The sequence below is a fragment of the Hemiscyllium ocellatum genome, chromosome 32 (assembly GCF_020745735.1).
Source record: "Hemiscyllium ocellatum isolate sHemOce1 chromosome 32, sHemOce1.pat.X.cur, whole genome shotgun sequence".
NCBI classification, from domain to species: Eukaryota; Metazoa; Chordata; class Chondrichthyes; order Orectolobiformes; family Hemiscylliidae; genus Hemiscyllium; species Hemiscyllium ocellatum.
In genome coordinates, this window is record NC_083432.1 from 6,647,900 (window position 1) to 6,674,543 (window position 26,644).

Sequence of the window (26,644 nt, forward strand, 5' to 3'; positions counted from 1 at the left end):
AATCCTTTCAGTGTGATGCTGCTTAGAGGGTAAGTTCATTTCTTAGGGAGTGTGCAATTTTCTAGTCACTTCTGGCAACATATAAAGCTCTCCCTCTCCCTGTAGCTCCTTCATAGTTGGGAACATAGAAACAAGAGAAGTCATTTCAGCTCCTCTAAGCGATTCCCCCATTTTTGATCATGGCAGATCATCTGTCTCAACACTATATTCCTGCAGTATTCCAATATTTATTTATATCATTAGCAACTAGAAATCTATCAATCTCTGGTTGGAACTTATTCAATAATTGAGCTTCCGTCACCCTCTGGGGTATAGAATTCCAAAGATACACACCCTCTGAATGAAGAAATACCTCCTCATCTCATTCCAAATAGCTTGCCTTTTGTTTCGAGACTGGTTCCCTGGTTCTATTCCATAAAGCATGGTGAAACGTTCTTTCTGTGCCTGCTTTGTCTGTCCCTTTAAGATTTTTATAAATTTCTAAGAGATCATATCTCGTTCTTCTAAACTCAGGAGAATACAGATCTAGTCTATTTTCTTTAATCTTCCCTCATGACGATCCCACATTCCAAGAATTCCTCTGGTGAACCTCCACTCTACTCCCTCAATGAAGCAAGCGCACGATATTCCAGGTGCTGTCTCAGTACCACTCTCTAAAATTGACAAAGGCTTCTTTGTTTCTGTATTCAAATCCTCTTGTGATAAAGACTAACATACTGTTTCCCTTCTGAATTGTTAGCTGCACTTGCTTTCAGTGACTTGTGTATAGCGACTCCTACATCCCTTTCAGTATCAGCATCAGTATTTTCCAGTCTCTCACCATTTAAAAAATATTCTATTCCTTCATTCCTCCTACCAAAGTGGGTAATCTCTTGCTTAATTCACATTATATTCAGTCTGCAATGCTCTTGCCCACTCAGTCAGCCTTTATAAATCCCCTTGAAACCTCTTCATGTCCTCATCGATTCGCATTCCCATGTTTTCTATCATCTACAAACTTGTCAGTATTCCAGTTGATCCCCATGTCCAAATTATTAACAGAGGCTATGACTAGCTGGGGCCCAAACATTGATGCTTGCACTTCCTCACTGATTACTAATTTCATTCAATTCCAAGTTCTAATGGATCTTAAGTTATTTCAGGGCTTTTCTGTCTCTTCGTCTGTGAAGACAGACACAAAGTACTTGTTTAGTTTCTCTGCCATTTCTCTTGTTTATTTTTATAAATTCTCCAATGTTTTCCTGTATTGGACCCACATTGACTTTGCTAAAAAAAATGTTAACATACTTATGAAGCTTCTACAATTTGATTTTTATGTTTCTTGGTATTTACATGTCAATTCTATTCTCATTTTCTTTAAAACTTTCTTGATCCTCCTTTGCTGAATTCTAAAATTCTCTTGATCTTCAGGCATACAGCGTGTTTGGGTGACTTCATAAGGCCCCTCCTTTGATTGGTTACTATCTTTGGACATGACTCTCTCACTTTTTTCCTGCTTGGTATTTGAGTCTTAAAGAAATGTGTGTTTGTTAAAAGCCAACCATTAATTCTGTAAATATTAGTCAGTTCCTTTCAACTGTCAAACTTTTCAATATACTTTCCTACGCAACCAAGGACAATTTGCTCCTCATACTTTCATGAATTGCCCTTGTTTAGATTTATGACTCTAATTTCAGATTGAACTATATCTTTTTCAAACCGAATGGGAAAATTCTGACATACTATAGTCACTATCCCTAAAGATGATTACTTCATCCTTTCTCATTACATAGTACTAGATCTGAGACAGCCTACACCCTGGTTAGTTCCTCAACACATTGCTCCCAAAATCTGTCTCAAACACATTCAGAGAATTCTTCCCCCTCAGCATTGACCTCGTTATGTTTACCCAGTCTGGATGTACGTTGACCTACGGCCATTGTAACCCCCTTACTCCATGCACTTCTAATTTCCTGATTTGAACCCCTATAATTCCCCTTGTGTTTGGTGGCCTATAAACCACTGAAATGTTTGATTTCCCCCTGCTGTTTCTTGGCTCCATCCCAATAGATTCTACACTGTACTCTTTTTGTTTTGGCAATACTCCCTCACTGCTACGCTGATCCCATCCTTGTAATCAGCACAACCCCACTTCCTTTTCCTTTTACCTATTCAAGCCGAATTTCAACTTTCTTTTTGTATTTACTCACCAGTCTCGGTCACTTTGTGCCAAGTCTCATAATGGCAGTTGAATCTTTAATTTTACTTCTGCTGGCATCGTCAATTCACCAATCGTGTTGTGAATGCTGCATTCATTTAGAATGCATGTAATTCTGTTTTCTGAACACTATTCTATTGTATGATTCTGGTTCATTCCAGAATTTGTTTTCTCTGTTTTCCACTTGCTTTACAACTTTTCCCCTGTCCATATTCAGCTTTGTTTTTAATCTATCTGAATTCCTTCTGGTTGTCAATACGTTGTGGTATAATCTTATCTGTGACTGTAGCAATGCCCAGATGCAGACTGGAGTGTGGTACACAGTTAGAGTGTTGAGCTGCAACCTTGTTATATCCCTAAGACTTTTACGATGAGCAGTGAGTATTGCTCCAGGAGTGGGCCCAAGAATATATTTTGTATTCAATGTTGAGTTTGGGTATAGAATAAGGCATGAGTCACAGTATGCAAAGCTCTCTATTCTGTCAGTGACTGACTGGAGTATTCTGTGATCTGTTGGGCAGGTACTGGCACAGGTCACTCAACCCACGCAAACTAGTAGAGGTGAAGTTCTCCCATCTGAGCAGAAACATGACTATGCAACGAACAATGAAATTATATAGACTGCCAGAGGTGAGCCTAAACACTATCTCAGTAAAACCTGTCTTTAAATATTACTTCTGTCTTGTGTGTCGAGTCGGCCGCCTTCATTATCATGTTAAACATTGGCCCTTTTATGTTTCATTATTTACATTTCTTTCTTCATTGCTCATTTCTAAGTAGTGAATAGCTAAGCAGCAAGTAATCAATCACATTGTTTGCCTCCAATATTTTCTAATTCGACTCTAATCATGTTTCACTGACAGAACCCTCAGGCCGTGACTGGTCCTTGCTCACCTTTGAAAAAACATTACTGTGTCACGAAACACTCCCAAATAAATTGTAGGCTGGCCCTGAACATTCTACTTTCTCACCATTTCAGTAGATCACAGTCCCTCAGGGCTAAGGCTCTAACTCATAAACTACTTCTCATTGCTCAGGGGAACCTCATAGAGGAAATTCTAACTGGAATGAGAAAGCTCATCATGAATATCATCTCTGTCCCATTTGGCCTTTGTTGATTGAGAAATCAAACTGAGAAATAGTAAGTGCAGGACTGCAGTTGGACAATACTGTGTGGTGTCTTCAATACTAGCAATGAGGAATGAAGGCAAAAACTTTTGGAGGCAATCAGTTCGATAGCCAGTTGAGAGAGACTCGCTGTCTAGCCTAGGATGAGCTGAAGAGTTTCACTGATCTTCATCTGATGAAAATGTTAAAATAAAACAAAAAATGGCAGATGGTGGAGATTTGAAGAAGGATCATTGACTTGGAACTCCTCAGATTTTGAGTTTCTCAAGAAATTTCTGTTTTTGTTTGTTTAAATGCTTTATTCAGCTCATGAACAGTCTCTGCAATCTCCATAACCTGTTCCAGTCCTGTAACCCTCTGATAACTTTGCATTCCTCTGGTATTCGCCGCAATCTTCTTCTCAACATTGACCTCTAAGCATCTACGTCCTAAGCTCTGGAACTTTCTCTTTAGCCACTCTGCATCTTTCGTTTAAACTGCTTCTTAAAATCTACCTTTGTATCCATGCTTTTAGTTATCTCTGCTAATATTTGCTGTAGATTATTGTCAGATTTTATCTGAATATGCTCATGTGACACACCTTGGGATGTTTGCAAAGGTAAATGTGTTATTCCTGTATAAGACACTATAGTGTTGTAGTTCAGAAACAACCTTTTGTGCTTAAGTGGCTAACTAGCTAGTTGAACAGTTAAGGTGGAGATCTAACACTAAATTCATACACCCTTACGCCCATCCACTTGCACTTTTTCTTAAGCTCTTTTGTTGTGGTTCTGTTCGCCGAGCTGGGAGTTTTTGTTGCAAACGTTTCGTCCCCTTTCTAGGTGACATCCTCAGTGCTTGGGAGCCTCCTGTGAAGCGTTTCTGTGTTGATTCCTCAGGCATTTATAGTAGTTTGTCTCTGAGAATGTCACCTAGAAAGGGGATGAAACGTTTGCAACAAAAACTCCCAGCTCGGCGAACAGAACCACAACAACGAGCACCCGAGCTACAAATCTTCTCACAAACCTTAAGTTCTTTTATTTTGCATTATTGCTCTAAGCAGAGACATTTTAATGGACTGTATGGAGACTTCATGGAAATATGGTGCTAAACCTCTTGACCACTGATTCGGGTAATCCAAAATTTATGCTATCAAAATGGTCAAAATCTTATCTTTTGAGCATTTCCTGAAAGAGTGGAATACTGCCTGCCCTGGAAGGTTTCTGCACCTGAAACAAGAAAAATCATGTAGAATTTTGCTTAATTGTAGCTTCTAAGCCAGATGATCATTGATTCAAGTTTTGCTCCAGAGATTCGGCCACAGAATTCCGGCTGACACTCCTGTGATGTGTGATTGTGCTATCTTTCAGATGAGACATTCCACTGAGCTCTGGCTATCCAGTTGAGTGGATGTGAATGATCCAGTGGCTTTATTTGAAGCAGAGCACAGAACTCCCCATGTCTGAACGGGCATTTATCTCTAAACCAACAACTCTAAAACAGATTGCTATTTTGTTGTTGTTTGTGTACAGTCCTATTGTATGTAAGGTAGCAACCGCACTTTTCCTAGGAGAAAGTGAGGACTGCAGATCAGAGCTGAAAATGTGTTGCTGGAAAAGGGCAGCAGGTCAGTCAATATCCAAGGAACAGGAGAATCGACGTACCCGAAACATCGATTCTCCTGCTCCTTTGATGCTGCCTGACCTGCTGTGCTTTTCCAGCAACATATTGTTCAGCACTGCACTTTTCCTGACTAATATTCACTGTCTGGCAGCATTGCATCCTACAGCCAATTCCCTGCGTCAAAGGTGCATAGAAAGAGCCTCTAACAGTCTCTAGTGCCTGCTTATTAGCTCCTGGCAGTGCTGCAAAGTAATAATTTTGCTTTTAAAAGCTCTTTGGAATGGCTTGAGACTTAACTTGCTTATTAAGTGCAAATCCTTTCTTTAAGAAGGTATGATAAAGATTTTGTGAGGATGAGGATTGCCATTTACCAGCTCAATGGTAGTGCTGTTGTCGAGAATAATTTCATTTTTTGTGACGAATGGCACCACCATGGAGACATTAGTGGAACTGCACCTGATAAAGGCAGCTTGGGAATTTAAAGTGTATTGCTGGAATATCTCATCTGATGGGAACGTTCCTGGAGGATCCACCCATTTGTCTCACAGCATTACACCCGAAGTCCAGTTCCCAAGTCAGAGACAATGAGAGTGCATAGAAGGCAGCTAGCAGGCTCCTGTGCCTCTTTACTAAATCCTGGCTATACAGTGCACTGTTTCACTGCTGCTGCTTCCTTGCACCACCTGTTGTCTGATTTGAGGCACACTCCTAGGAATACAAGTTCAGGGAGGTTAGAGGGGGGAGGGGTTTGTGGAGCTGGTAGGGGACGCACCACAGCAAATATGACACTTTCTGTGGAAAGAGGAATTCTTGAACAAATGGTCCGGTGATTTATCATATCCATGGGTGAGGATGACTTTTAAGTCTGGGGCAGGAAATCTGTTAAGGCCTCAAGGTGATCAAGTGAAATGCATGATAACCTTTTTTATGTCTAGAACTGTGATTCTTGAGTGTTGGAATGACAGTTGAAGTTAAATGTAAGTAAGGAAATAAAATTCAAAATTGACAGCGTGCTCAAGGTCTTGATTTATTTTCAATACTTGTCTGGAGCTCCAGTAACAGGAAATGGGTAACAAAGGTGATCGGTAATATCCAGAGACTAAGCTAAAGGTTGAGATAGTTGGATTTAATTTTGCAGAAGAGGTTTCGTATATTTTGAAAGGAATTGATCACGGCAATTTTTACTATTTAGTGAATAGTCAAATCCTAAGGGACAAGAGATAAAAATAAATGAGGAATTTAGGGATAAGTAAAGAACTTAGGTGGGAGAGACTACAGTGTTTTTTTAACCAGTGAGTCATGCACCTGTGATGTGGGGTAGGGTCTGGACAGCTGAATAACCTGTCCAGAAATGTGAAAGGTTTAAGGACTTTGTAAAATGGTACTGAGGGTGTGAGCATAAAAAACAAATCTTAGGTCTTTTGCTTCTTTCTGAAAATTCTGATGTTTTTCTAATGTTCCAGACCACAAAAACACCTGGCCTGCGACCAATGGAGCGTAAGGATGTGAAGCATGTGTGCAGGCTGCTGAGGGAATACCTGACACAGTTCTATCTGACCCCAGCAATGAACGAAGAGGAGGTTGCTCATTGGTTCCTACCTCGGGAAAATATTATAGAGACTTATGTTGTTGAGGTATGTCTGACTCTCTGAATCTTGATAGATATGAAGATGAACCTTGCTGTAGCAACAAATAAATAAAGTGCAGTTTAAATCTTCTGTCCTCGGATGAATACATTGGCCAGAGATAAATTTCCCACTCCTTGTAGCTATCTGGTAACTCCTGCAGGAATTTAATGTAAGTGGGTATAGGGTGAGGAACACTTTGTCTTGGCTGTGTTGACCCTTTTGTCCAAACAGTCATTGCTGGATCTCAGGAGAAAAGTTGTATAATCCTGATAATAGTACTCCATTTCCCTCACTGTAGAAATCCATACAATGTTGTTACAGGTAGACTCCACTTTTAAATACATTCTAGATATCTCGTTACCGATTGCTTGCTATAATCCTCTGTATGTAACCATTATAACATCTCTACAAAGCAAGTTACTGCTCAAGTCTTTTTGCTACCCCAGCATGAGTTTAAGTGTTATAATAGATCACCCTCTGATTATAACTAGGAGAAAGTGAGGACTGCAGGTGCTGGAGATCAGTCGAGTGTGTGGTGCTGGAAAAGCACTGCTGGTCAGGGAGCATCCAAGGAGTGGGAGAATCGACATTTCGGGCATAAGCTCTTCATCAGGAATGAGGAGCTGATGAAGGGCTTATGCCCGAAACATCGATTCTCTTGCTCCTGGCATGTTGCCTGACCAGCTGTACTTTTCCAGCACCTCAGTCCCGATACTGGTGTAGCTGGCAAGTTCTGTTAATGACCATGGATGTGCCACTGTGCAGCTCACTTGTGAACCCTAGCAGGAATCGACAGCTTTAGTGGAAAAGGAGAGAAAATTAAAGAAGGAAGACTGGGGACTGACTCTCAAATTCTGTCATTGGGTCAGTGGATTAGTTGGCTGTTCAGGTGTAAAATGGTGGAGGCTGGTACAATTAAGCATTTAAGAGGCATCTGGATGGGTATATGATTAGGAAGGTTTAAAGGAATATGGGCCAAGTGCTGGCAAACGGGACTAGATTAAATTAGGATATGTGGTCGGCATGAACGAGTTGGTCTGTAGGGTCTGTGTCCGTGCTGTATATTTCTGTGAATGACTTAATTTCAATAATTGTGTAAAGCATTTACTTTTGCAGTGGTTGGATTGAGTGTTAAGCAGTCTTATCTTAACACCTCAGATTCAGTTCTGTGATTTGAGTTGACAGTGACCTCAGGATGACAAAATGTGGTCTTCTGACTGTGAAATGGCATTTGCATTGGCTTTTATTTTCTGGTTAATGTGATGCAAATTCATTTCTCCACTGCCATGCATACATTGCGTAAATTGATAGGAATCTGAGCTGGTCTGTCTATTGTAGCCCAAGTAGCTATCTGTTCTCTGTCTTTCACCTCATCTGTGTCTCTTTTTATCTTTTATGGTCTTGGGTTCTCTGTGTGTGTTTCTGTCATCCCTTGCCTGTGTGTGTATTTCTCTCCCTCTGTATGTGTATGTGTGTGTGTGTCTGTATCTGTCTGTCTGTCTCTCTCCCTCTCCCTTTTTCTCTCTCCTCTCTCTCTCTCCTCTCTCTCTCCTCTCTCTTCTCCCGCCCCCTCCCCCCTCTCTCTCTCTTTTCTCCCCGCCCCAACCCGTGTGTGTGTCCCTATTCAGTTCCCTTGGAGTCCTGCTTCCCTCCCTCTAGTATTTATTTCTCTTCTCATGCTGTCTCCCTGGCACTATCCATCTCATGCCCTGCCCTTGTTCTGTACTTGGGTAAAGATGCAAGATAAGTACATGATGTGCTATTTTAGCTGTTTGACAGAGAATGCCAGCTCCATCTTTAGGACATACAGTAAACAGTAAGGCTACAAGTTTGCCAGGTTATTTGTAAATGCTGTTTTATTTCACAAACAAGTGACTCACTTCTCCCAACTTGTTTCTTCAGAGCACTGATGGAGAATTGACAGACTTCTTCAGTTTTTACACTCTCCCTTCCACCATCATGCATCATCCTGTCCACAAGAGCCTGAAGGCTGCTTACTCTTTTTATAATGTGCACACCAAGACTCCTCTCGTTGACCTCATGAATGATGCCCTCATCCTTGCAAAGTCGGTAAGTGATATCTCTTTTATTCAATAAAATTAGGAACTAATCAAACTGCCTCTTAATTTACAGTACATATTTTACGGAGGAGGTTGAAGATTAAATCAGGACTAAATGCTATATCTGGCGTCCTAATAATTATTTAGACTGGAGCCAGTCAATTTCACACCATTTCCATAACCCTGAGTTGCAATCGTGTACTGAAAACACTGAATGCACTTAGAGAAAGATATCAAAAAAATTTTTCAGACAATGGACAACTTCATTCTTTTCGGTCGGACACTGGATTAGGATGGGTCAGAAATTGAGAGGAACATTATCCAAATTTTCCAAGTCTTAAAAGCGTTGATAGTTTTTAGAATTGAGTTTAAGTGACTGATCAGGCCCCTGAAACTCCAGTTATAGAACAGAGAGCAGCATGGGAACAAGCCTTTCGGCCCACCATGACGATGGTGCCATTCTGAATTAATCCCATCTATCTGCACATGGTCAGTATCCCTCTATTTTCTGCTTATTCATGTGTCTGTCTTAATGCTTGTTAAATGCTGCTATAGTATCTGCTTCCACCTGCCCTGCCTGCACTTCTCCAGGTACCTATTGCTGTCAGTGGGGAAAAAAGAACTTGCCTCACACACCTCCTTTTAAACTTTCCCCTGTCATGTTAAGCTTATGCCCTCTCTTGTTTTTGACACTTCCATCCTAGTAAAGACATTGACTATCCACCATTTTTATGTGTCTCATACTTTTATATAACTTTATCAGGACACTCCTCAGCCTATCAAAACAAATCCACATTTGTCCAGTCTCTCCTTATAGCTAATATACTTCAATCTAGGCAACATCCGGGTAACTGTCTTTTTCCTCCACTATCCTCAAGTAGGTAACCAGAACTGCTCACAGTGCTCCAAATGTGGCCTAGCTGCAGTGTGTCTTTCCAACTTTAGGATGCCAACTTTCCATGTCCTTTGAAATGAAGGCAAGCATGCCATAAGTTGTTTTTACCACGTTATCCACTCGCATTGCCATTTTCAGGTAGCTATAGACTTGCACCCCAAAATCTCACTGTATATCGATGCTCCTAAGTGTCGGCCATTTCCTGTACATTTTCCTCTGGCATTTGACCTCCCAAAACGCATCACCACCCACTTGTCTGGATCAAATGCCATCTGCCATTTTTCTGCACAACTTTCCAACTGATCTACATCCTGCTGAATCCTTTTCTCAGTCTTCCTCACTCTACAGAACTCCAGTCTTTACTTGTCTGTAAATTGGAACCCCCATATTTCATCCAGATCATTTATAATTACAAACAACAGATGTCCCAACATTGATCCTTGCAGAACGCCACTGGTCACAGACCTCCAGTCAGAAAAAAACACCTCTCTGCAACTACTGTCTGCCTTCTATATGTTAGAGAGTTGCTAAATGTTCTGCTGACTATTCCACATGTGTGTATCTGCCTCTGTGTAACAGCTTGCATCAATCCAGTCTATCGGATTCTGTCCAACCACTTGACAATACCATCACTGGCATATGAACGGACTGAAGTTATCAGCTATCAGTGTGCCTGGTCTCGGACGATTTTTGCCAGCTACCGAGGAGTACATCAGAAAATTCTTACATGTTCAATTTATTATATAATATATAAACTGTCACTCTCCTTCCCCTGCCCAACTCCCAATCTTCCTTCCTTAAGAGCTACATTTGGCACATGTTTTGGTGCATCCTTCTCTCACACCAAGTTGTACCGTCAACGTTAGAAAGAGTCATAGTTCCTGCCATGTTCTACAGTGCTGCCTGAGGTAGATCAGGATAAATAGTTAAGAACACTGTGCAGCAGCAGCCCATCACAAACCCTTGGCCCTTCATATACAGCTCCCAGCTCCACTCTCTGGCTGAAGAAGTTTGAAAACACCACTGCATTCCCTGGATTTAGGTGAGGCTGGGAGTGAAACCAAGAGGGGCTTTGGGCTCAACATTTTGCTGAATGTATTTTGTTTTTGTGTCTCTAGAGCCAGCCAGACATCTACTGCACAGAAAAAGGCCCTTCAGCCCATCAAACCTGCAACACTTTCAAACAACCCACCCATCTATTTAAATCCTATTTTCCAGCACTTGGTCCATTGCCTTGACATCGCAAGTGTACATCTACATGCTTCTTAAATGCTCCGAGGGTTTCTGCCTACAATTTCCTGAACAGGCAGAGAATCGTAGATTCCTACCACCCTCTGGGTTGAAACTAATTTCTTCACATCCCCTTTAAACTTACACCTTCTGGTCTTCCTCCCTCTTCCAAGGGGAAACAGTCTTCTTTTTTCTATTCTGTTGTGCCCCTCATAATTATAAACATCTCAATCATTTACCCACTCAGTCTCTTCTGTTCCAAGGGAAACCACCCCAGTGTATCTGAAAAAAAAACAAAGAACTGCAGAAGCTAGAATTCAGAAACAAAAACAGTAATTGCTGGAAAAAACTCAGCCAGTCCAGCAGCAACTGTGGAGAGAAAACATAGGTAATGTTTCAGATGCAGTGATCTTTCTTTGGAACTGGACTTCTGTTCTGAAGAAAGGTCCGTTCCAAAGAAGGGTCATTTGATCTAAGACATGAATCCTACTTTCTGTCCACAGATGCTGCCAGACTTGAGTTTTTCCAGCAATTTATGTTTTTGTATCAGTCTATTCAATCTCTGATCATAACTAAAGCTGTCCAACCCAGGCAGCATCCTGGAAAATCTCCCCTGCACCTTCCCTGGAGATATTACATCCCTCCTATAATATAGATTCCAGAACTGTATACAATACTCTTTAGCTATGGCTTAACCAATGTTTTATAGAGTTCCAGCATAACCTCCTGCTATTGAACTCTATGCCTCAGATAATGAAGGCAAGTATCCAAAACGTCTAGTAGTGTATCACAGTGATCAGAGCTGATCCCTTATTGTTTCTGATACTTATAAATAATGTAGATGAGAACACGGAGGGTATGATAAGTAAATTTGCAGATGACATGAAAATGGACGAGGGGGTGGGGTTCATTGTGAGGAAGAATGTCTTAGATTACAGGAAGGTATGGATGGATTGATAAAATGGGCAGATCAATGACAGATGGAATTAAACCCTGAAAAGTGTGCAGTGATGCACTTGGAAGAAGTAACAAGACAAGGGATTGCTCGATGAATGACAGGACACGAGGAATCTCACATGAACAGAGGGATCATGGGATGCTTGTCCACCGATCCCTGAAGGCATCAGGTCGGATTAGTGGGGTGATTAAGAAGGACACTTGCTTTTATCAGCTGTGACATAGATTACAAGAGCAGGGAGTTTATGTTGGAGTTGTATGAAACTGCTTAAAACGGGAGTACTGTGCAGTTCTGGTCGATGCACTACCAGAAGGATGGAGTGGAGAGGAAACTCATCAGAATGTGCTCTCTCCATCAGCGTTGCACCACAAGTGCTCAGGGCTCCGCAGAACTCAGCAGTTCCACTTCATCCTCCAGTTCATTAGCCGTTCTAACAAGAAACCTTTTCCTTTCAGGCATCAAAGCTCACAAGATGCAACAACTCAGGCCCTCTGGAACCTTCCCTCCCCTCCCCTTCCCTCTGCTCCAACCCCTCCCCAACCCCACTCCCTGTCAGGTATTCATCATCCCTCCTAACCTTCTGCTCTCCAATGCTGAATGTTCTGTACTCAGTAAAGCTTTATCCCTCTGCGTCCCCACCTTAATGAATTTCGGGCACGGCTCGACATTGAACTTTTCTTCTGTCAACTTCACCTCCGTGTCAATTTCATTGGGCAAGAGTCCTCTCCCCACCCCACAGACCCCTTCGCCAAGCTCCAACATTCTGTCTCCACCGGGACCCCTCCCTCCCTTTTGGCCTTTTTCCTGCACTCGACCTGTTCATTGAGAACTGTCAACGTGACATCAGTCACCTCAATCCCCTCCCCCATTCCAATCTATCTCTCTCCCACCTGACTGCTCTCTGTGCACTTAGAGCCAGCCTTGACTTTGTTATTAAGCCTGCTGTTGTGGTCTGGCGAACTGCTCTCTGCATTGCAGAGGCTGAGCGCCAGCTCTCAGATACCTCCTCCTATCTTCCTCTGGACCATGACTCCACCATGGAACATCAGGCCACTATAGCAACTATGGCCAGTAATCTCATTTCATCTGGTGATCTCCCCCACACTTCCCTCCAAGCTGATAGACCATCCAGCCCTGCACAGCCTGCTTCTACCTCCTTCCAAAAATCAACAAACAGAGCTGGCTGGGCAGACCCATTGTTTCTGCCTGCTCCTGTCCCACAGAAGTCAGTTCTTCCTACCTTAACTCAGTTTTTACTCCTCCGTCCAGTCCCTGCCCACTTACATCTGTGACTCCTCTGACACTTTTCACCAGTTTCGGAATTTCAAGTTTGCGGGTTCTAACCGCCTTCCCTTTACCATGGACATGTGATCCCTTTACACATCCATCCCCCGACCAGGATGGTGTCCAGGCTCTCTGCTTCTTCCTAGAGCAAAGGTCTGCCAGCATAACTGACCCTGAGTTTGCAGTTGTCTGCCTTCAACAGGCCACCCTGTTCCCTGGCCCATATCTCGGTCTTAGGCATGCTGCAGTGCTGCAAGAACAGCTCCTCCAGTTTCCTCCAGGTAACCCTGCTAGCCTTCAGCACTCCATATCAAGTTCCATAACTTTAGGGCTTGAATTCTCATATGTCCCAGCCCCCTCCCCATGTACCAGGCCATGTGATCATATACTGGATTAGTGGTGCTGGAAGAGCACAGCAGTACAGGCAGCATCCAAAGTGCAGCAAAATCGACGGTTCGGGCAAAAGCCCTTCCTGATGAAGGGCTTTTGCCCGAAACATCGATTTCGCTGCAATTTGGATGCTGCCTGTACTGCTGTGCTCTTCCAGCACCACTGATCCAGAATCTGGTTTCCAGCATCTGCAGTCATTGTTTTTACCCCATGTGATCATAGTTTGCTATTACACACAATGCATTGTCAGGCACTCTCAGTCTCCATTAAAAGCTATTCACCCTCCTGGTCAGATTGTTATCTATTCCTTAGTCTGTCCAACTGTTCTGTCTCTTGGGGCTCTATCTCTTACTCCTGACCCTGTCTCTCCACTCTAACATTTGTGTATAAACCAGCATTTTCCTAGCTCCCATCAGTTCTGAGAAAATAACGCGAAACATTAAGTTTGATTTCACTTCACAGGTGCTGTGAGACCTGCAGAACTTTTCCAGCAATTTCTATTTTTGTTTCTCACCAGGGTGTTTGGATGGAGCATCTAAGCTGTGAAGAGAGGCTGGGACAGGCTTGGACTGTTTTCTTTAGAGCAGCAAAGGCTGTGGCAAGGCCTGATTAAGGGGCATGGACAGGAAGCAGCTCGTCGCCTGAAGGGTCAATAATGAGGGACACAGCTTTAAGGTAGTGGGCAGGAGGTTTAGAGGGGATTTGAGGAAAACCTCCTTCAATCAAAATCTGGAATGCACTGCCCGGGAGGGTAATTGAGGCAGGCAACCTCACAACGTTTAAAAAGGTCGAGCGCTTAAAGTGTCATTACAGTGCTTTGGCTGTAGCCTTGAATGTTAAGTGGGATTAATGTAGATACGTCAGCACAGACTGGGTGAGCCATAAAGCCTCTTCCTAACAGTATAACTCTGTAGTCTGAATTAAAACACGCATGCTGAAATTGCTCAACAGGCCTGGCAGCTTCTGTATGTGCAGGAACAGAATCAGTGTTTCAGACCAAGAATCTTTTGTCAGAACCGTGTAACTGGTCATGCCATTGCCAGAGGGATTTGGCCAGGAGGAGTTGTCTTCCCAGAAACTCTGTATCGGAACAGCCAAGAGGAGCTGAATGTTAGGTTTGGTGTTCTACTCTTGTAGAAGTCCATTTATAGTGCTACTGTGTATGCCTGGGGCTTACATGATTAGATTAGACTTACAGTGTGGAAACAGGCCCTTCGGCCCAACAAGTCCACACCGACCCGCCGAAGCGCAACCCACCCATACCCCTACATTAACCCCTTACCGAACACTACGGGCAATTTAGCTTGGCCAATTCACCTGACCCGCACATCTTTGGACTGTGGGAGGAAACCGGAGCACCCGGAGGAAACCCACGCAGACACGGGGAGAACGTGCAAACTCCACACAGTCAGTCGCCTGAGTCGGGAATTGAACCCGGGTCTACAGGCGCTGTGAGGCAGCAGTGCTAACCACTGTGCCACCGTGCCGCCCTGCTCTCAATCCCTGTCTTTCAATGGTGCCAACACTGAGTCTGTATCTAGTTGGAGCAACTGCACAGCTTGTTTCAAATAACCTGTTGATTATCAACCTGTAAATCCTTCCGATTTGTCTGTGGCAAGTAGTAAGAGTGAGAGAGCTTCAAGGTCACCAAACTGTGTGCTCGCAGTAACACAGCAACTTGGCCACATTGCGGGTTCTTGCCATGAGCAAGCATCGCTCTAATTCTGAGGGGCTGTTGCAAACAACTGTTCACAACTCACATAATTTCACACACTGTCTGTCTGTCTCTCTCTCTCTCTCTCTCTCTCTCTCTCTCTCTCTCTCTCTCTCTCTGTCTCTCTCTGTCTGTGTCTCTGTGTGTGTGTGTGTCTCTCTCTCTCTCTCTCTCTGTCTCTCTCCTCCTCTCTTGCCCCCCCTCACTTCCCCCCCATCTCTTTCTCTCGCCCTCTCTCTCTCTCTCTCACTATCTTATCCTCGCTCTCACCCTCTCTCTAACTCCCACTTACTCTTTCACAAACGCACACTCTCAGACACCTATCCTTGTTTGCATCCACCCTTTTTCACACACTGTCACTCACGTGGCATAACGTTAAACTAGTATAATAGGAGATGCTCCAACAAGAATTTGGCCAGAGTGCATTGCAAAGGAAGTTTTACTCTACCTTACCTGCATCTGCTCTGGGAGTGATTGTTTCTGACACTGCATATTTAAACTTTACACCTCTAACGTTTTTACATCCTGTGCCAGTTTGATCTTTGAATTAATTGTTAAATATATTTCTATGGAAGTGTTTGTCCTGTCTGAATATTTCAAGGCAGATGTGTCCGGAGTCTGATTTTCTGTTCCATTGTTTTTTCTTTGTCAACAGAAGGGATTTGATGTTTTCAATGCACTGGACCTGATGGAAAACAAAACCTTTTTAGAAAAGCTGAAATTTGGAATTGGAGATGGCAATCTGCAGTATTATCTATACAATTGGAAGTGCCCCAGCATGGCTGCTGAGAAGGTAACCCACAACAAGCTGTTTATATACAGACCGTCATTTGATGTTCACTCTTTTTCAAAACAGGCTTTGTTTGAATCCAGGTCTGGATCTGCTGCTGCTGAAGTTGGACCATAAGCTTCCTTTGACTGATGCAGGGAACGTGGAATGAGAGAAAACAGTTTTAAAATAGGGACTTGAAGTTCTGGGGCTCAGGCAGAAGTCTGGAGTTAAGGCCACAATCAGATAGCCACAATTTTATTGAATTGTGACGCATGCTCAATGGCCGAGCTTGCATCTTCAGACTTGAATTGCAAGTGCACATCAACAATTTGGCATACTGCAGAACTAACACAACAATGAAATTATATTGGGCAATTTTGCAGTGTCGAGTTGTGTTTAGAGAGGGCAGTATTTACAATAACCAATGCTTTTGAGTGGCCCAGTGGTTAGCACTGCTGCCTCACAGCACCAGGGTCCCAGGTTCAATTCCAGCCTCGGGTGACTGTTTGTGTGGAGTTTGCACATTCTCCCCGTGTCTGCATGGGTTTCCTCCGGTTACGCTGGTTTCCTCCCACAGTCACAAAGATGTGCAGGTCAGGTGAATTGGCCATGCTAAATTACTCATAGTGTTGGGTGCATTAGTCAGAGGGAAATGGGTCTGGGTGGGTTACCCTTCAGAGGGTCTGGTTGGGCTGAAGGGCCTATTTCCACACTGTAGGGAATCTAATCTAATCTTTACTCAGTCAGGTCTATAGGTTTCTGTATCTTCATTACTGCTGCCACTGCTGAATATATTGCTAGGCATTGACTCATCCATATCAGATAGAACATGACAGCACAGTACAGGCCTTTCAGCCCTCGATGTTGTGCCAACCTGTTGAATCAGTCTGAAGCCCATCTAACCGACCCTATTCCATTATCATCTGTGTATTTATCCAATGACCGTTTAAATGCTCTTAAAGTTGGCGAGTCTACTACTGTTGTAGGCAAGGCCCCTACTACTCTTTGAGTAAAGAAACTACTCCTGATCTCTGTCCTATATCTATCACCCCTCAATTTAAAGCAATGCCCCCTCGTGCTAGCCATCACCATCTGAGGAAAAAGGCTCTCACTGTCCACCCTATCTAGTCCTCTGATCATCTAGTATGTCACCTCTCAACCTTCTTCTCTGGAATGAAAGCAGCCTCAAGTCCCTCAGCCTTTCCTCATAAGACTTTCCCTCCATACCAGGCAATATCCTAGTAAATCTCCTCTGAACCCTTTCCAAAGCTTCCACATCCTTCCTATAATGCGGTGACCAGAGCTATACGCAGTACTCCAAATGTGGCCGCACCAGAGTTTTATACAGCTGTAAGGTGACCTCATGGCTCCAAAACCCAATCCCTCTACCAATAAAAGCTGACACACTGTACCCCTTCTGAACAGTCCTATCAACCTGGGTGACAACTTTCAGAGATCTATGCACATGGACACCGAGATCTGTCTGCACATCCACACTACCGACAATCTTGCCATTTACCCAGTACTGTTACTCCTTCCAAAGTGAATCACCTCATTCTTTTCCATATTAAACTCCCATTTGCCACGTCTCAGGCCAGCTCTGCAGTTTATTCATGTCCTCTGTAACCTGCAACATCCTTCCACAACTCCATTGACTTTTGTGTCATCCGCAAACTTACTAACCCATCCTTCTACCTCCTCATCCAGGCCATTTATAAAAATGACAAACAGCAGTGGCCCCAAAACAGATCCTTGTGGTACACCACTAATAACTGAACTCCAGGATGAACATTTCCCATCAACTCCCACTCTGTCTTCTTTCAGCTAGCCAATTTCTGAACCAAACCGCTAAATCAATCTCAATTCCATGCCTGCGTATTTTCTACAATAGCCTACTATGAAGAACCTTATCAAACATTTTACTGAAATCCATATATACCACATCAACAGCTTTACCCTCATCCACCTGTTTGGTACCTTCTCAAAGAACTCAATAAGGTTTGTGAGGCACGACCTACCTTTCATAAAACTGTGTTGACTATCACTAATCAAATTATTCCTTTCTAGATGATTATAAATCCTATCTCGTAATCCTTTCTAACTCTTCACCCACAACTGACGTAAGGCTCACTGGTCTATAATTACGAGGGTTGTCTGTCCTCCCCTTGAACAAAGGAACAACATTTGCTATCCTCCAGTCTTCTGGCACTGTTCCTGTAGACAATGACAACATAAAGATCAAAGTCAAAGGCTCTGCAATCTCCTCTCTCAGAGAATCCTAGGATAAATCCCATCCGGCCCAGGGGACTTATCTATTTTCACACTTTCCAGAATTGCTGACACGACCTCCTTGTGAACCTGGATCCCATCTCGTCTAATAGCCTGTATATCAGTATTCTCCTTGACAACGTTGTCTTTTTCCTGTGTAAATATTGACGAAAAATATTCATTGAGCGCCCCTCCTATCTCTTCAGACTCCACGCACAACTTCCCACGACTATCTTTGGCAGGCCCTAATCTTACTGCAGTCATTCTTTTAGGGTTTTCCTTGATCCTACCTGCCAAAGACTTCTCATGTACCCTTGTGGCTCTCCTTAGCTCCCTCTTTAGGTTGTTCCAGGCTAACTTGTAACTCTCAATCGCCCTAACTGAGCCTTCACATCTCATCTTTACATAAGCCTCCTTCTTCCTCTTGACAAGAGATTTGACTTCTTTAGTAAACCACGGCTCCTACACTCAACCACTTCCTCCCCGCCTGACAGGTGCATACTTATCAAGGACACGCAGTAACTGTTCCTTGAATAAGCTCCACATTTCAATTGTATCTTTTCTCGGGGGGTGGTAGATGGGGTATAACTCAATGTGCTTGATGTATCCGAATGAGTTGGGTGGGCACTATTTCGTTCGGATAATTGATTATTTGGTTAATTGATTTCTTCTGGGGCTCGGAGTTTTCTGTGAAGTCTGCTCCCCGTTCAGGAGACTAGGCAGCAGCACACTACACGTGCCCTGCCCGTCCCTAACCGTGACCCTGCCCCCACCCCCGCTTTCTAAACCCTGTCCGCCCCCGCCCCAACCCCATCTGCCCCCAACCACGCCACCCCGTCCATCCCCACCCCACTGTCCACCCCAGCCCCCACCCACCACCCGGGGCAGCCGTACTGTACGCCAACAATAAGACTGCTGATGTCTTTGTGGGGTAAGTCTCCAAATCACCTGCACATGCGCGACACACACACACACCTTTTTACTGCAATACTTTGACAGGTTCCACCTTTGCCCAGACAATGTTGGAGAGATTATCTGGGGAAGGGGGTTTAGGGTACACCCCTGTGTAGAACTTCAGAGAAAGTGTGTGGGGAGAGAGAGAGGGCGGGAGGTCAGCCATTTGGAGGCGGTGCCTGGTTGTCCAGGACTGTTCTCGGCAGCAGTGAGTCGAGTTCGTTTTTAATCGTTGTACCTGTAAACCAAAGACACAATCAGGGGTGAAACAGCTCTTTGACATAATGTTTCTATCGGGACTTTGGGAATCCTGTGCCTCCATAAGGAGATCTGCCAAAGGCCAGGCCAGTCTGGAGCAACCATGCATCCATGATGATGTGTCAGGTCACTTGAGGCAAGTGGGCTGCTGTTATCCCATTGCCACCATGCACAGAAATTAAGGGAAAGGGAGATTTCAAGGGGGTTGGATAGGCATGTTTATACTGTTTGCATGCTGACCTGGAGAAGTGAGATTCACGGGTTGAGCACCTCAGAAGGGTAGATGATGTTGGGGGTCTCTAACAGGTTTACAATGTGGCTGAAAGACAGTGGCTGAGACCACTGGCTGTCATTTCAGTTGTGAAGCACGTGGAAAGCGTGCAGTGTTGAGAACAGCCGTGCCCACACACTATCACAATGGGCAGGTTAGTTGAGCTGGCATGAGGGTGGCAACTAAAACCGTTCACAGGGAATTGATAATGGCCATGAACATGTATTGTCAATGTGGGAACTATAAGGTCCACCCCCCATAACCGCTGCTGGGAAGCTCTCTGAGCAGAGCCAGCTAAACAGTGGGTGGTGTTAAAGGGGGGGGGGGGGGGGGGGAATGCCTGTGGTGTCTGAGAGCCAATGCTGTGTTCATGCATTGTTACCTCTGCTCTCACATCTATTTGATGCTCATCATAGACACCACCATGCTGCCAAGTAGCGACACCCCAGACAGCACCAAAACATCTAGGACCTGTATATAGATTGGAAAACCAGATGCATGGTTTAAAAAAAAACAAGGTTTTATGAAGGAAACAGAATGCAAACTGTCTGCACAGCATTGTTAGCTGTGGCCCCCATGTGCCCTCAATATAATTTCCTTCCTCCTCTCCCTCCTGCTGTGATGCACTGATCCAAAGGTAGGGTGGAAGGAGCCTCCTCTGTAGTTGAGCCTTTTGGCCCTGAAGGTTTGGGTTGGTGCTCTCTGGGATTTGGAGAGTTACCTTGCCAGAGGCAAGTTGACCTTCTCGGTCTGAACTTCCAAGGATCAGAGGGGCAGGTAAGGTGGAAGGCCTGGATACCTCTGTCTCAGGGTGGAAACTGCAAAGGGGCCTGTCTATGCCACCTCCTGCAGCTAGATGCTTCCTGGCACTGTCCTGCCTCATGTGAAAGGAGGGCTGGTACAACAGGACTGAGATCAAGGTTTTTGGCCCCACACTTGCCTTTGTTTCCAAGAACCAATGCTTGGGTCATAGAGCATAGGTGTTTGCAACTCTCCAACATCCCATGAGGGTGCTAGGCCTGTCTCTCAATGGCAGCCCCAAGTTGTCCATCGTGACAGACACATGGTCGCCACTTGGTCTAATGATGACTCCTCCCACCTACCCCTCAGCCTCGTGGTGACTCCTCCCACCTACCCCTCGGCCTCGTGGTGACTCCAGCTGTTCTTTCTTCGCAGGTTGGGCTTGTGTTGCAGTAAATTTGCCATCACTGGAGCTGGGAAAAGCCACCGATCAGCCATATCGGGGAAGGTCTGCTGATCCCTGGTCTGACAGCGCTGAGTATGGAAGATCACGGAATGGGAGGGAATGGAGCTCGTGGATTTCAGACCGAGAGTTTACAGATTATACCATCCCATAGACATTTACTATTCTGCCCAACTCTGTCAAATCAAGATTATATGCATTATACATGATTTTAATAAATGGATTAGAACCTGTCTAATTGGAAAAGGCACTCTCAAGTATGCAAAGATTGAAGGCTTCTTTTATATCTCTCTGTGGGATATATTTGACTTTGGGTTCTCTCATCCAAAAACATTGCATCAACTACAATATGTCTCATTCATTAAAACTCTAAGAATCCAATTGCTTTACATTTTAACCTGAGTAGAGTTCTTTTCAGTGGATGATATCCTAATTGTGGAACCTTTGGGCAGTCTCTTTCGTGAACAGACTTTAAACACTCTCGAGCAGTATTTCTAATTTGCAGCGTTGTCTTTGCTGGGTGTTTCTAGGTTTTAGAATTGCAGGAATTTTCTCTGTGCTTTGGAGAGTTTCTAAAGAGGATGCTGCGCACTGCAATTTTAGTTTCCAAGAAGTCCAGCCTACACACATTATTTGGGTATTGGGAGTTAAATCTGTGAAGAGTAATGTGCAGGAGTGAGGGTAGCACTTGGTGTTAACATTCAAATTTTCTACCAGAAATTGCAAATACATAACAGTTAATGTAAATCAATGTTAACAGTGGGAGCAAGTCTTAATGCAATATCCAACAGTCAACAATGCAATGAACGGGTGTGTATGTGTATGTCTCTGTCTGTCCATCTCCATGGTGCTCTTGCTTTCTCTTCAGTTAGTGTAATCCTTACCTTTTATGGTCCGTCTAATGTGGATGGCAACTACTCTCCCGTTGTCCTCTCACTCTCATACATGCTGTCTTTCTTTACTGAACTTCCGTTCGTTCTTTTCCTCCTGTGATAACTATAAATCTCATGGATTAATGAGAATTAAATGTCATTGCATTGTGGTGAAATCTCTAAAGTGACTGATTTGAATGCTGTATTCATAAAACAAATTTGCATCTAAAATGTGCTCTGTGCAATCTGAAGATTATCTGTGCCACCCCTTATTGTATGGGCAGGTATCTTTCTAAGTCTAAATCTGGTTGAGAGTTGGTAAAGTTTGGTGATGGTTAGTAGAACCTGGACAGTGAACCATACTGAGACCTGCATTTTCCACATGGGATTGGGGTCAGTTGCATGGCTTCCCTGTTTACATTGGATCTAAGCTGCTAAGATCCTGCTAACCACCTGAAATGACTTTAGTTTTCAGCAGTTTTCTTTTTTTTTCAATTTTGTTTGCTGTAATTTATGACTGTGAGAATAACATTCTATGATGCTCAGGGACTGTGTTTTACATTGTTCCGGAACCTGCCCTATTATTGAACATGTACCTGCTGTAAAAGAGGAAAGCTCGACATAATTCACTAAAGCCAGCAGTGTGCCTTTATTCTGTTTCTAGCTGTACCATGAGCACCATGTCTACAAAACTGTATCTCATCTCTTTCAGCCCTCCCAAAGTGAAATGTAGATATCAAGGACAAAAGGCTATTTACATGTAGCACCTATCCTGTAGTGATTGGATATTTGCTTAGCATTCCAACTGTAACTTAAGTGGAGTAGCAATGACACTCTAATTAGTAATGTGGAAATTGGGACCAAAGAAGATGAATTTTCATTAACGGAAGAGAAAAATAGGGTGACGTGGTGGCTCAGTGGTTCGCACTGTCTGTGTGGAATTTGCACATTGTCCCTGTGTCTGCATGGATTTTCTCCCACAATCCAAAGATGCGCAGATTAGGTGAATTGGCCATGCTAAATTGCATATTCAGGGATGTGTCGACTAGTTGCATTAGTCGGGGGAAATGTAGAGTAATAGGGTAGGGGAATGGGTTAGAACATAGAACATAGAAGGATACAGCGCAGTACAGGCCCTTCGGCCCTCGATGTTGCGCCGACCGAATCCTACCTAACCTATACTAGCCCAATAACTTCCAAATGCCTATCCAATGCCCGCTTAAATGACCATAAAGAAGGAGAGTTCACCACTGATACGGGCAGGGCATTCCATGAACTCACAACCCGCTGTGTGAAGAATCTACCCCTAACATCTGTCCTATACCTTTGGGTGGGATACTCTTCAGAGGGTCCATGTGGACTTGATGGGCTGAATGGCCGGTTTCCACACTAGTTATTCTATGAAAATACTGCAAATTCTGGAATGAAAACTAACAATGTTGAAAATACCTTATAGGTTTGACAGTATCTTTAAAGTGAGAAACAGAGTTAGTGGTTCGCATTTAGCATTTTCTGGTTTTATTGCATGAACTCAGTTTTTAATAGTTCTAGAGGACTTGTTAACTATTTATGGAATGAGGGAATCATTTTATTGCACAGAGGACCATTAAAAGACAGCCACGTTGCTGTTGATCTGCAGTTCCGTGTGGAGCAGACTGGGTCAGATTGGCAGATTTCCTTCCCTGAAGGACGTTAGTGAACCAGATGAGCTTTAGTAACATTCCTTATGGTTGCCGTTGGGCCAGCTTTTAATTTCAGAGTTTTTGAATGCAAATTTCACCGTCTGCCGTAGTGGATTCAAACCCATGGCCCCACAAAATTAGCTCCGGTGACATCACTTCCCCTGCTGGCATTAGAAAAAATGTTGAAAGCCCATTCAGTTCATTAATGTCCTTTTGGAAAGGAAAGCAGTCTCGACATGGTCTGCTCTGTGTGTGACCCCAGTCCCGTACTGATGCCCTTAACATCTCAATGGCCAGCAGTTAACTCCTGAAGGTACTCACCATGTGATTTTAAGACCCCTGGAGATGAGAGTAAATGTAAATCTTGCCTCTGTCACTCACATTAAATAACAAAGTGAAAAAGAGTAGGAATTGGGAATGATCCCTTTTTCATTCATTGTTAGATACTACATTCTGTTATGACCTAAATGCAACATAGTATGTCCTAACCCATCTCACTTTGTGTTCTTAACCAATTCTGACCTGGTCTTGTTCAGCCCTCGCTTCTTCACCAAATCAGGGAGTTTACTACGTATCATACAGAAGTACAAAGTTAACATTTCACAATATCGACAGAGATTGAGTGAGACTCTGCTGTGGTTCCATGCTTATGAACCCTACGATCTGTTTCCTGTGTTCTGTTGACCCACTGTCATTTTCTGGAAGTATCTAGTTTGTTCTGAGTTCTCTTTTGTCATAGAGTCCTTTCGCATGGAAACAGACAATTTTTCTGACTTAAACATGGTGGGATTTGATTTGATTTATTATTGTCACATTCAGAGTCATCGACATGAATACAGACCCTTCAGTCCAACTCATCCATGCCAGCCAGATATTACAAATTAATCTAGACCCATTTGTCAGTATTCCTATAAACCCTTCCTATTTGTGTACCCATCCAGATGCCTTCTAAATGTTATAATTGTACCAGCCTCCACCAGTTCTTCTGGCAGCTCATTCCATACACTCATTGACTCTCAAATGGAGTTAGTTAGATTCACACAAGACCCATCCCCACCTCTTTGCTCTCTCCCTGTAAGTAACCCTACATTTTCCCATGACTATGGGCAATTTAGAATGGCCAATCCTAACCTCCACATTGTTGGACAGGGGGGGAGGAAACTGGAGCAAATCCACACAGACCCCGGCAGAATGTGCAAACCACACAGACAAGTCACCCAAGGGCAGAACTGAACCCAGATCCGTGGCGCTGTGAAGCGGCAGTGCTAACCGCTGAGAGACTGTGCCTGCCTCACCAGTTAACGACAGCATGGCTGATGTGTTTTAGTCTCAATTCCATATTCCAGTTTGTAGCCCCCATCAAACATTTCAATCTTGGATTATTTTAAATGACCCAGCCTCCATTACTTTCTGAGAAAGAATTGCACAGATTAGTAACCCCCAAAAGAAAAAGTTCTCCTTACTCTTAAATAAGAGACACTTTTTTTTATATATAAAGTTCTCCCTAGTTTTAGACTCATCCACAAGAAAAATGTTCTCAACCCTTTAAAGGCCACTTTAATACAAAGAGCTCTACCCAGTTGTCTTAAACTCTAATAGGCCTTAACTGCTCAACCTTTCTTCATAAGGTAACCCTCTCATCCTGGAGTTCTGAAAAGAGTCGCTGGAACCCAAATGTTAAATTTGTTTTGTCTCCACAGATGCTGCCAAACCTGATGAGTTTCTCCAGCATCTTTCTTTTTTGTTGCCTTTCCCAGGAATCAGTGAAATCAACCTTCTCTGATCTGCTTCTAATCCAGTTTTTTTTAAGGTGACCACATGTGATCTAACTCAAGACCCAATATAGTTGTGGAACCCTCTTACTTTTGTATTCAACTACTCTTGTAATAAATGCCAACGTTCCATTCACTGTCGTAAACACTTGCTGCACCTGCATACCAACCTTTTGTAACTCATGTAGCAGGACATCCAGATCCCTATGTAGTCTATAGTCCTGTTTAGTTAAGTAATGTACTTTGTTTCTGACCTGTCAACATGGACAAGTTAATATTTTCCCATATATTGGAAACTTTAGCTCACTCCCAACCCCTAACTTCATAGAATGCCATGTCCTCTTGATAATTTACATTCCCACCCATTTTTGTGTCATCAGCAAATTTACTGCTATGTGTTCAGTCCTTCAACATTTTTGAGTGGAATTTGTCGAGGAAGATCAGCTCATCAGATACTTCTCCAACATGGCTTGGTCAATTGTACCCTTAAATGTACAAGGGTAGGCTTCTTGAGCCATTTGACCTCTTGAGCCCACTCCTTCATTCAGTGTGATCATGACTGGTCTATTTGTGCTTTGAATTCTACATTCTCATCTGTTCTGGATAGCATTAAATTTCCTTGGCTAACAAATATCTCTACCTCCACCTTAAAAAAGATCAGATCCACTGTCTTCTGAGGCAATGAGTTCCAAAGTAACGCAATCTTCAGAGAGAGACAGAGAATCCTTTTGTCTCTAAAAGGACAACCTGTAGTTTTCCACTTTTTAAAAAAAAATGTTCATAACCTTATGAACCTCAATTAAATGACTTCACTCTTACGAATGCCATGAAAACCAGCCCAGATTGTCCAATGTTTCCTGGTAAGCTAACTTATTGTATCAGATAACAATCCAGTAATAAAACTCTTCTGAAACACTCCAATGCATTTTCATCCTGACTCAGTTGAGAACAAAACCATATGCAGTATTCCAGATATGATCTCCATAATGCCCCATATAACTGAAGCATAATGTTCTTATTTTTATGTTCAATTTGTCTTGTAATAAAGCAAAACATTTCATTAGCATTCTCAATTGCTTGTTTTATTCACATGGTAATCCTTTGTGATTTACAGACAAGGATACCCACATATGACTGGACCTCAGAATTCCATAGTAATTCTTCATTTAAGTAATACTTAACATTGGCAGCAAGACTTTAAAAAAGAATCAATTTCATAAATTTCCCAATCATTCACCATCTGCCAGAATTTTACCCACACACTCAATCAACCTGTCAGTCCCCAACCTCATGTTGTCTTTCGAGCGTACTTTCCTACCTATCTTTGTGTAGTATGCAAGTTGACTACCATGCTTTCGTTTCATTGATATAAATTGTTAAAAGCGCTCTGTGGGTCACATCCTAATCTGCAGTGTATGTTATTACTTCAAAGAATTCCAACAAATTGGTTAAACTTGATTTCCCTTTGATGAAACCATGCTGTCTCTTCTGGAGTATTTCCAACA

At 43.2% G+C, this 26,644-nt stretch overlaps 1 protein-coding gene across 1 annotated transcript in view; it reads left to right on the forward strand.

Moving 5' to 3' along the window:
- LOC132830830 (glycylpeptide N-tetradecanoyltransferase 1-like) overlaps window positions 1–26,204 on the forward strand; it is an 86,210-nt gene extending 60,006 nt beyond the window's left edge. Inside the window, exons 8-12 of the mRNA XM_060848705.1 lie at window positions 2,719–2,827; window positions 6,391–6,561; window positions 8,458–8,625; window positions 15,742–15,879; window positions 20,786–26,204. Coding sequence (XP_060704688.1) covers window positions 2,719–2,827; window positions 6,391–6,561; window positions 8,458–8,625; window positions 15,742–15,879; window positions 20,786–20,806 — 607 coding nt within the window. The 3' untranslated portion in view covers window positions 20,807–26,204. The remainder of the gene's footprint in view (window positions 1–2,718; window positions 2,828–6,390; window positions 6,562–8,457; window positions 8,626–15,741; window positions 15,880–20,785) is intronic.
- The last annotated feature ends 440 nt before the right edge of the window (window positions 26,205–26,644 follow it).